The sequence below is a fragment of the Periophthalmus magnuspinnatus genome, chromosome 5 (assembly GCF_009829125.3).
Source record: "Periophthalmus magnuspinnatus isolate fPerMag1 chromosome 5, fPerMag1.2.pri, whole genome shotgun sequence".
NCBI lineage: Eukaryota > Metazoa > Chordata > Actinopteri > Gobiiformes > Gobiidae > Periophthalmus > Periophthalmus magnuspinnatus.
In genome coordinates, this window is record NC_047130.1 from 3,559,471 (window position 1) to 3,571,822 (window position 12,352).

Below are 12,352 nucleotides of genomic sequence, written 5' to 3' on the forward strand. Positions count from 1 at the left end.
CCTATGCAGATTGCCGTTATAGCTACTTGAGCGTATCGGGGATGAGGGGAGCATTTGTTTTTGCGTGTTTTAGCTGAACCGTGTCCTCCCGGCCCCCTGCTGACATCCATGATTTTAGCGTGAGTCTCTCATCCCTGTGTCTCTCTCTGCCTCAGTCATAATCACTGCTCTTTATGATCACTTTGCCCTCTCTGCCCTTTCAAGATGCCGCATGTAATGAGGGCTCTGGAGGACTGCAGTGTGAGTGGGCTATTTAGCTATTCATACAAGATTGCCACACACATCCCACGCACTCCCCATCTCCGCCACCGATAGACTACCACCACGTGAGCTCATAGCTTGTTTGTCCTGTGCACAAGGTCATCACATTAAAATAAGACAGTGGTAATGATACTCACGGGTCTATGCAAAGTAATAGAACATTAATATTTGTTATGATAATGGCAGTGGCCTAAATGGTGCTACTACTACTACTACTACTAGTAGTCTACTGCTTAGTCTCATCATCCAACTGGACATTGCAATAACCCCTAATTACGCACTTTATAAGGTTAATGCCCTTCTAGTTTCAACCAGACCCGCAATAATAAATTATACTTACACAAATAAATAACATAACATAACATAACACAAAATAATTAAAAAAATAAAAATAAATAGGGCAGAAAAACATATGAGCTATTTGTATCCATATTTGTAATTTTTTCATCTCCAATTTGTGCATTACTCTGACCTGATATCTAAGTCCCGCCCACACGACCAGCTGACCAATGAGCAGCCGCCCTCTGCTCTCGCACGTGCCTCTTACGTCATTTCCTTTCATTCTTCCGTGTCAACATGGCGGCATCCATGGCATCACAAGTTGCAGCAAAGGGACTGAGGACAGCTACCTCCAAACACGTTCTTCTTGACAAATTAAAGGTAATTTTAATGCAAGATGCTTTTTTCCCCTCGTTCGACTGTGCACGCGGTGTTTTGCCCGCTGTCATCGTGTAGAAGAGCGTTTATCTGCCTTATCTTCTTAGCATCTTAGCATGGCTGACGCGAAGTGCAGTGACAGATCAAAGTTTAACTTGATATCCGACCGTTCACTTCGTTCCCAAGGTCGTTTTTCCTACGATGTCTATTTAAAATAAAGATCCGTGGCTCAGAAACCGCGTTACGTCTCTCTCAGCTTTACTGATCCTTACATGTTGATTATGAAGCTGTTATTGTGGCATTTAGTCCTATCAAATTAGAGCCTGCACATATTGTTTTTCCATTTAATGCAAAACGCCTACAAGCTGATTCTTGCAATATCTTTTAAATAAATTAGCATTGTTTATTGGAGCTGGTGGTTAATAATATTAACTAGGTATTGGCTTGTCACCTGTGTATTTTCACTGCAGTTCAAATAGACAGACACATCTTGTACTTTGAACTTACTCATCACCTGACTAAATTTGTTTTTCACTCAATGCTATCATTGTAGTACTTTTAACTCTACTCTGTGGACATTGGCACCAGAATGTAAACTGGTGCAGCACAGGCCTATAGGCCATATTTTAGAAAGATAACATGAGAGTAGAGCTGTTTCGATTATGTGCCACATCCTGTTAAAGGTTCTATATTACGCAAAATTGAATCTTGTGAGCTTTAAGCAATCTTAGAATGTTGTTACCTCATTAAAAATACCAGAGTTCTGTTTTGTTTCATTCATACATTTTTGAGCAATCCTGGTTTATTAGTCTGTCTACATGTCCCAAGCTCAAAATGCTCTGTTCCTTTTGATGTCTTGAAGCTGTAGTTTCCAAGTTAATGGCTAACTTTTACCTTTTAGTTGAGCGGAGACTGGCAATTCCAGAGCTGAAATGATCCAAATGATTCTATTTGAGAAAAGAACAGAGCCTAAATATGCAGGGCTTGTGTGTTAAACATGTATGAATGAAACAAAAGTCAAAATTGGATTTTTGGTGTTATACAGTTATGAACAGCTAAATCGTCTGAGTTCATTCTGATCATGGCCCCTCTGATTACTTGCATTACATTTTGCAGTTTGCATATCATTTAAGAAATTGGTTAATAATCTGTGAGATGATATGGTGGAGTTTTCATGGGACATTTCTGTTGTATTCATTGGCCTTCTGTTTAATTCCAAAGAAATGCATAGTGAGTAATTTTTCTTAACTTTCTCTGACAAGTAAAATAATTCTCAATAGTAACAAGAGACTGTAGTCTGTGAAAAAGTGTGCAAACTGGAAGTCTAATTTTCTTTCATAAATGTTTATTCAGCACTTGTGCATCTCTCCTTTTACAAAATGTGTAGTATTCTATTCCCTGACTTGCTGCTTGTCTCTTATCACCAGGACCAATGAGAGATGGGGATGAGAAGGGTATCTTGAGTATCATGGATTCTCTATACCTGTTACTATCAGATTGTAAATGGCAGGCAGAGTGTGCACAATAGATTCAAATGTGCACTGGCAGGACATCAGCTGAGCACAGGAATCGAATTTGTACTATTTTGTCAACAACAATAGCCCTCCCTCACCATCTCCAGCTGCAGGTAGCTGCTAAAAAGGACCAGATACAGTGTTTTCTCCTTGTGCCTTCTTTCTCTTTTTCTCTTATAAATCACATTTCCTGAAGTCTTGTCTGCACAGCAATACATTTCTGGGTCTGTTTTTCACTTTCTGTCTGCAGTGGCACATTTTGTAAACGTTTGTTAAGTTTGTGTTTTTTTGGTGAGGTGTCCCACCCGGTAATCATCCAACTGTATTGAATCCCAACATGGTTTGAAGTGAAACACGGGGAGGAAAGGTTGCTAAATGAGGCGCGGTGCTGAATATCTTACCAAGAGGGGGGGCTCTGCTCGCTCCCACTTCTTCTGCTGGAACTTCAAACGGCGGCCAGCTTCCCCATCTGTCTCCAACAGAACACATTTACATTTCCTCCCCGTGAGGGATACTGCAGGACCAAGTTAGCTCTAACTGGATTTGAATACCGCTTCACCAAGGTTAATAGTCATTTCTGTAGCTGCTGAGGTGCTTAGGCTTTTTCAATAATTTAGGAGGGCTGCAGTCATTAGGAAGTGTTGGCAGCTTCTGGAATGGCTAATGCAATGAGTGAATGCGCTCCTATTAGCTTTGTTGCGCTACTATTGCTGTGTTGCTAATGAGAAGGAAGTGGGAGTGTTTTTGTAAAGTAAATAGAGAAAACAATGCCAGCTCTCGACAGCTGTAATTCATCAAATGTGCAGTATATCGAGACGGCTCTGTGTCTGCACAGCCTCATCCATCTCTCATGATGGAACTACATCACACACTACTGTAACTTTGCTCTACGGCGGTTTGAGTTCGTAAAATTGGCGTTAAGTGTAGCCAGTTCTGATCTTTCACAGTCTTCCTTCTGCTGAAGTGTTACTTGTTATCGCAAGTTAGAATGGACTGTGAATTTTTAAGAACGGTGGTCCAAATTTCAGAAGATAAAAAAATAACAATCCGATAACAAGCAATACTGAAATTAGTATACTCGTTTGAGCAAGTTCTGTTACAGCTAAATGTTTGTTAGGTTACTGACTGATTTTTTATTTATTTTTTATTCATTTAAAAATGGCCATACTAAAGAAACAAAACTACTGTTATGTGTTGAATATTAGAACAGCTGAATTTCATGTTTTACTTTTACATTTAAGTTCTGTCCACATTATCCACCTTAATACATTGGCTTTACAGTGCTGTGAAAAAGTATTTGCCCCCTTCCTTATTTCTAAATTTTTTTGCATGTGTGTCACACGTAACTGTTTCACATCACCAAACAAATGAAAATATTAAACAAAGATAACCCAAGTAAACATAAAATGCAGTTTTTCTGTGATGATTTTATTTGTTAAGAGAAAAATGCTATCCAAACCTACATGATCCTGTGTGAAAAAGTAATTGCCCCCTTGTTAAATGATGAGGAAACTTTGATTAACCATATTATTGTGGAAAGCTGAGTTCAATTTCATAGCCACACCCAGGCCTGATTGCTTCCAGACCTTTCAAATCAAGAGATCACTTAAATAGAACCTGTCTGACAAGGTAAAGTAGGCCATATTGAACCCAAGACATTATGTTGCAATCCAAAGAAATTCAGGAGCAGATAAGAAGAAAAGTAATTGACATGTCTCAGTCTAGAAAAGCTTACAAAGCCATTTCTAAATCTTTAGGACTCCAGGGAACCACAGTGAGAGCCATAATCCACACATGGAGAAAGCATGGTACGGTGGTGAACCTTCCCAGGAGCGACCGGTCTACAAAAATTACCCCAAGAGCACAGCAACGACTGATCCAAGAGGTCACAAAGGAACCCAAAACTACATCTAAACAACTGCAGGTTTCATCTGACTCAACCATAAGAAAGAGACATGGCAAAAATACCATGCATGGCAGAGTTCCAATGCAAAAGCCACTGCTGACAAAAAAAAAAAAACAAAGCTCGTGTGACTTTTGCCAAAAAAAACATCCTGATGATCCCCAAAGCTTTGGAGAAAATATTCTGTGGACTAATGAAGCAAAAGTTTAACTTTTTGAAAGGAGTGCATCCCGTTACATCTGGCATAAAATGAACACAGGATTTGATAAAAAAGAACATCATGCCGACAGTGAAACATGCTGGTGGTAGTGTCATGGTTTGGAGCTGCTTTGTAGCTTCAGGACCTGGATGACTTGCTATGACTGAAGGAACCATGAACTCTGCTCTCTACCAAAAAATTCTGAAGGCGAATGTCCTGCCATCAGTTCATGACCTCAAGCTGAAGCGCACTTGGGTTTTGCAGCAGGACACTGATCCACAGCACACCAGAAAGTCCACTTCTGAATGGCTTAAAAAAACAACAACAAACAAACACAGGAGGGTTTTGGAGTGGCCTGGTCAAAGTCCAGACCTGAACTCAATGGAGATGTTGTGGTATGACCTTAAAAAAGCGGTTCATGCCACCAATGTGGCTGATATAAAACAATTCTGCAAATAAGGGTGGGACAGAATTCTTCCACAGCGACGAAGACTCATGCCAGTTATCACAAACGCTTGACTGCAATTGTTGCTGTTGTGGTTCAACCAGTTGTTAGGTTTAGGGGACAATTACTTTTTCACATGGGCCATGTAGGTTCAAATGGCCTTTTTCCCTTAAGAAATAAAATCGACACCTAAAACTGCATTTTGTGTTTACTTGTGAGTTATCTTTGTCTAATATTTAAGTTTGTTTGATCTGATATAAGAGAGACAAAGGTGCAGCACAGCATGTATAGATATAAAATAAAATAAAAATATCCACCTATCAGTACACAACTGTACAGTTGCAAATTACCTGCTTATTGCATTACTTTTGAACTGATCTGATTGTGACCTTTTCACAATGTATTATATATATATATATATATATATTTTTTTTTTTTTTTTTTTTTTGAAAGCTTTTTTATTCCAGTTGACCATTGCCATATATTTATTGCCATAGCAATTAACAATTCTAAATGAAATATTATATCTTTTGAATAGTGAAAAGTCCTATAAAAATGTCACATGATAACACAGCAACCAAATTCCCATGTTAGAGTGGGTTGTTTGCAAGTCAAAGTCACTCATTTGTCTGTCTTTCTTTTCATATTGACCTGGCATCAGGAGATCTCCATTTCTGCACCTCCTCTAATTAACTATATGCTAATTAGTCAAATCCCTATCTGTCGACTCCTCACACTGTGGTCTTCTTCTTTAAGCCTGTCTGCTGGAGATTAGACCTGCCTAAAGACCTCCACATAATGCAGATCACATAAATCCAGGTGCATGCTCTTAATACCATGTGCCCTTGCCTTGTGCTTTTCGATGTTGTCATTATATACTGAATTAAAAATTATTCCATGACATCTTAATTATAGTAGATGTAGTTTTTAAAATTATGTTGACTCTGTCTTTCAGTCTGCCTTTATCTATTCACTGCACTTCTAAGTTTTCTGCTGTTGAATCTCACCTGTTTATCTTTTGAAAAGGTCATTGCTTTGACTGGAATGTTTTTGCCTGACAAATCCAGAATGATTTCAATCTGCTCCCCATGCCCTCCATTGCGTCTCCAGCCAGAACCAAACATAATCGTAGAACAAGTGTGGTTATTTTCAGTGACACATGTGAAACGAAGTAGCTCATTGGTTAGCATTCATTTACCAACAAAATCTAATTTCTCTCACCTCAGATTAACATAATTTAGTGCTTCGTTCACTGATTCTGCTGAAATCTGCAATGTTTTTCAGTCCCCTGTGACTTTTTTCCCCCCTTTCTTTTTACCTCACAAGCAACCATATCTGTTTTGATATGAGCGGTTTATACATGCCCCTGATTAGCTAATCCACCTGTCAATCATGCCCATCTGAACTCAGGGAGATTCGCCAGTGACCAGACTCACATCTTAGTAAAGTATTGAAGAAGTGTGTATTCTGGACCCCAAACAAGGAATGCTGAACAATATGGTATAACTGTGTCTATTTTTCATTTATTCAATTACAAGCATTTGTATTGCCTAAAATACTTTAAAATACTTTTTGTCTCCATAGTATAAGACAAAACAACACGTCCATTGGAAGTTTTCAGACCAGTCCACTTTAAAACGTACAAAAATTCCGTCTTAACCACAATTACCATATTTTAAACTTTTTTTTCTTCATTTCTCTCCTAAAATGTCTCATATGATATCAGATGATGAAACACAGCCTTCGACGAGTCCGTGCTCTATAATATTCTGTTTCTGTCTTGATACGAGGTATGCCCCTACATGACTGGCTTATAGTGTACACACTGGGGTACTCGAGCCTGTTTTGCCCCAAATTCATGTCAAATTGTGTATTTCAAAGAAGTTGCATCAGCTCTTTCGCGGTTTACTACGCGCAGTGCTAGTCTAATCTCAACACTGTGCTTTTATGATTTGCAGCTGCCTCCTCATTAGTAAAATACCACTTGAGTTCAATTAGGATCAGTGTGTGCTCTCTCTGCTCTGCATTCATAGTATATCAATGGGCTATGCATATTTCCACTCTGAGCTTCTTAACCTGAACGGGAACAAATCAATTACATAGAGTTGGCGAACTGGCTATCTGCTAATTTCTTAAACATTTGATAATGGCCCTTAAGGAGTATTCTGCTTAATTAACTCTGCAGCCATTTGTCATAGCTAATAAGCCAGTGATGTTTCAAAGGGGTTAGGGTCCAGCCATGACAAGTAATGATGATTTTAACCTCGCACGACATCTGGGAGTCTATGTGATGTGAGCTGCATAGCTGTGCCTCAGGAAGCTCCTGGCACTTTGTTAGAGAAGTGTGAAGTACCATCAGTCCAAGTTAACCAACACGATTCCAATCCGCACATGCTGCTCAAAATGTCTCTTATCATATTGTTTTATTACACCATGTCTGACTGCAAATAAAAAACAAAACAACTTTTACTCATAAATGCCCCGTAATGGGCATTATTTCTATCATATTTTATCAAACGTTTCCAAATTACTCTACTATAAAAAATGGGAAAAATAACTTGACTAAACTTAACTTTCGATCTATTTGCAGTCAGTCTTGCTAGTTTGTCGGCTGAGATAACACATTGACGAGCAGCGCACAGACTGCTTAAAACCTAATACTGCTGTCTTGCAAATAATCCCCTCTAAATGAAGACTTAAAAAGCATAACAACCAATACATTGTTCAGTTCTGCACACACACTTTAAATCACCTTATTTTGAGCTAGGCAAAAGGAATAAAAAACATTTATATATATATATTTTTTCTTTTCACAAACAAAATTAAATTGTCTTGTCAGTTTTGATTTTCATGGAGAGACAGAAATATAATCAGTGTCATATTTCTTCATCCAAAGTCTGAACTCTGCTCCACCACAGAGGATTGGCTGTATAAAGACCCAAGCTGATCATTAGTGATTAAACATGACTGAATCTTGACTTTGATTCATTTGATTAATTGCCCAGCCTTCCCTTCATAAACTCCTGAAGTTATACACAAGGGCGAACCCGACACAAGCGCGTGGCATGTTTGGAGATGACTTTGTGAAGTGCCAGATCAGACATCCACTCACAGTGATGACTCTTCTCCAGCAAGTGAGCTCTGACATTGTTCATCCTCCTCCTCAGATATGGGAGTCTACACTTTGTGCTTCCTATGAGGAGTGTGCTGGTGAGCTCAGCTGAATACCATATGGACAGGCCAAAGAAATGCTGAGGCGCTCTGGGAACTGCAGCTTTATGGCCTGTCCTTCACAGCTACTGCTGCATACAACTGCCACAAGGATATGGCAACCCAGTGCAGGACTTTCTTTTGACCTTTCAGGAGCCATGGATGACTGCAGTGGCATCGCTATGTCTGCAGATTGGTCTATGATGGATGGTTCTGGATCAAATGCTCAAATGCTTTTAACATGATCAAATCGTTTTTACCCTTATTATTCGTGTCTACATTACCATTGCTAAAACAATCAATTTTTTTTCAGAAAAATAGGTAGACCTGCTGATATTATTTGGTCTGAAACAGTTTCTGTCTCTGATGTCTTTAATTAATCAGGAGCTTCAGGCAAAGTCCCTTTTTCTGCTGTTTGCATCAGTGAAACTGAATGTTTTGACCCAAACAGCTGTGATGTCACAAATCAATTTCTCTCTGTAAGAGTTGTTAAAATAAACAGCACTAAAGCTTGACAATGTGGAATGGGGATTGAAAGATTCCTGAGAGTTCAATCATGCTAATCAGATTCTATTTTAAACTGATACACTCACCTATTGTGCTGCCGTGACATTTGGGGATATCTCGATGAATGTCAAGATTCTGGCTCGGAGCCTGCTCAAAGCACAGCTCTTCCACAGACTTCTGTAATGTCTCTTCTGTTCGTCTTCAGCCTTTCTCCTGTGCCTCATTTGAACTTTCCTTTTCAAAAGCACGATTTGTGCTAGCTTAAACCTTCCCTTTAGAGGTCACATTCCATAGCATGTTGGTTTTCTGGGTTGCTTCATAGCTATAGGGGAACTTCAACTTTTATTTGTATTAATGCGGTTGATTGCTGTTACCAATGTCAACTCTTCCACTGGGCCTCACTTCTTGTCACTTTAAATGCATCCAGAATAAAATATCTTGAGTGCTTTTGTGTGTAGCACTCCTTCTGTCCTCTCACCCCTCCCATCCTACACCCATGTTGGGGCGCACCACTGTTTGCACCGTGTCTCCGTGTCTGTGAGCGTGGCAGTGTATTAAGCTTAAGTAGAGCAGCGCTTGTAGAGTCTGTTGTCTCTGGAGTGCAGCTGATGATAATTACTGTAGAGAGAGGCCCTCCTGGGAGTGCCTGTGTGCCAGCTGCTCTCCTGCCTCTCCACTGTACTGCCATCCACCACTTACCTCTGTCTTTCAAGGCAAATATCTAGCATATTCATCACCCATCAAAACCTACAGAAAGAATAGAAAAGTTCTCCTACAAATGAACTGTCCCGTATAGCTCTGATTCTTCATATGGTTCTCCGGTCTGAGTGAATAGTCTGTGATCTCTTTTATTTTCCACTGCATATGTTTTATAATGTCTTTTAAGTGCAGTGATGTAGCTGAGGTGACAGTGGCTCAGTGGTTAGAGCACTTGTCTGCCAACCTGAAGGTCAGAGTTTTGATTCTTTCTCGAACCAGGTTCTGTTCTTGTATCCTTGAGGGGTCAATGGCCAATGGGTAGTCTCACTTCTGTCTGTCTACTCCAGGAAAACTGTGGTTATAGAAGTAGTGTGGAGTAAATGAATAATGAGTACAGTGTCATGCTGGGAGAAACTTCAACAAGCCTGTAAAGTTCATTACAAGTGCAAGGCAGTATCATTATTATGATTATTTTTAAAGTGGCAAGAGTTTACATGTATGCTGGACACTTTTCCTTTGGGCTGTTGGATTGACCTCAGACACAGTGCCTCCTTGGTAGTAACACTGGAATATTGTAACTTTACTGTACCTTACTGCATCTAACTTAAACATTTTTAGAATTAGAAATAGTAACGGGAGCAAAAATCATCCACATTTGAACAAGACATTTTACTGAGTGCATTCCTCCTCTTTTCTGATATGGAAAGCAGATACATTGATGTTCACGGAATAGCATGTGGCGCCCTTTAAAAGACAGAAGCCTGTGTGGTAGAGTTTTATCTATGAACTGGCTGTGTACAAAAAGTGCTTGAGGTTCCTTCCATTCTCTTGTGTTTAGCTGGAGGTAACTGTCAGTGCCTGCAGGGGCACCGGCAGCCCCATGACTTCTCCTGCAGCAGCTGGAGTTATTTTAAGAACTCTGCACTGCTCCTCTCACTACCTTTTATCTGTCACTTTAGGCAACGAGGGAATTAATTAAAGCTGGACAAGATGAGCATATTTTGTCTAAAGGATGATCATGTTATTGCATTTGGAGAATTATAGGCTGTTGTTGGTGTAAAAATATGATGTGCTCTGAAGTAGGACTGCAAGATTAATCACTATCCAATCGAAATAGCAATTTTATTGGACACAATTAGCAAATAGGCTGCAATTATTAACATACTATAATTTCCACCATAAACAACAATCTGCATAAAAACTTCCAACACTGTAATTTATATCTGCACACTCTCTGAAATGTGATTCTTGCATTCGTTTGTCAGCTCATATTTCAGTATTTTATTTTATTTTTAGTCAATTCTTCTGGACTTGTTTAAAAGCACTTTGCACAGAATCCTATTATTAAACATAAATTGTAAATCTAATCTCAATTGCAGAGAAAATGTAGTTAGATCTTTTTCTCAAACCGTGCAGCCCTATTAAGTCAAATGCAGGTTTCAGATCATCAGGTCAAGACGTTTGTGTAGTCAATGTTAAAAGATGTCCAGGTGACTAGGCAAGGAAAGGCAAGTTTGTTTGTACAGCACAATTTGTACACAAAGTAATTCAAAGTGCTTTACAGAATAAGAAAGACATATCTATTTATTTTGTTAAGTGAAAGTTTAAATGCACGAAAATTGTTGTTGCATTTCAGATAGAATGTTCAGTGTTGCAACATTGTGGCTCTTTCCTGTATTTTTGCACTTTTCTTCTCAACTTTATTTCTTTATTGATGTAAAACTTTGATGAGTATTTACCTCTCAGGTACTATTCTACCAAAACAAGTAATAATTAGAAAAACCTGTCATATGCCCTTTAATTATAGGAACATCGTGTTCACCTGAAGGCTTGTCAAAATATGAAGCTGAATCGTATTGTCATGTTTCTTGTGTCAAAAATGCTTGTGAATGCTTGATCACCTGAAACTTGCAGTTGTCGTTTTAAAGAAAAGTCATCCAGTCCTGTGACAGACTCTCATTTTCTGTAGTCAAATATAGAGGCAGACAAAGACTGACAGGTGGAGGCACGCACCCAGACACCAGTGCTGATCCTCCCAAAGGCAAACAGGCTGAGCGGCCCGGGAAGAGGATGTGTTTAAGGGGGCAGCAGAGGCCTGCCCTCCAGCTACCTGACAGCAGTCAAATGAGTCCACGAGACAGACAAGTCCTCCTGCAGCCAGCCTTGTTAAAGCTGCGGATTCACTCGACTCAAGGAAATGTAGAGAAAGCCAGTGAGGGGAAAAGACACTTTTTCATTTTTGAACAAAACATAGTCAGAGGTCCAACTTGTGCTGACCACCAAAATGTGTGCTGGATTTCTATCAAGTTTACCTTTTTAAAAAAAAATACTTTGTAATGCTTTAGATCCACTCTAAGAAGATGGTTAATGGTAATTTCATACAAGTAAAGGAATTAAAATCTATCAAAGGAATTAAAATCTATCAATCCTGTACTGCAAAGGGGGTAAAAAAATTGTAGCTATTTGGCGCGTCCATCTTGCTACATTCCAGTGCTTTTTCTCGTTTGTTTCTTGTTATTGAAAATGAGCAAGGAACTTGGATTTAATTGTTACTATTAATTATATACTTGTTTATACACAGATATATATATATATATATATATATATATATATATATATATATATATATATATATATATATATATATATATATATATATATATATATATATATATATATATATATATATATGCAGGTATATGTACATGTGTGTGTATATATATATATATATGCAGGTATATGTACATGTGTGTGTATATATATATATATATATATATATGCAGGTATATGTACATGTGTGTGTATATATATGTATATGTATGTATGTATGTGTATATATGTATGTATGTATGTATGTGTATATATGTATGTATGTATATATGTATGTATTTATTTTGCACATATATAGACTAAGGTTAAAGTACACTTTCTTGTCTCAGAAGGGAAATTTGTCCTCT

At 38.5% G+C, this 12,352-nt stretch overlaps 1 protein-coding gene across 1 annotated transcript in view; it reads left to right on the forward strand.

The window, feature by feature from the left end:
* Positions 1–829: 829 nt before the first annotated feature.
* The window catches only part of suclg2 (succinate-CoA ligase GDP-forming subunit beta), a 98,880-nt gene continuing 87,357 nt past the window's right edge, over positions 830–12,352 (forward strand). The window contains exon 1 of the mRNA XM_033966522.2: positions 830–921. Within this exon, the coding sequence (XP_033822413.1) occupies positions 838–921 (84 nt within the window). The 5' untranslated portion in view covers positions 830–837. The remainder of the gene's footprint in view (positions 922–12,352) is intronic.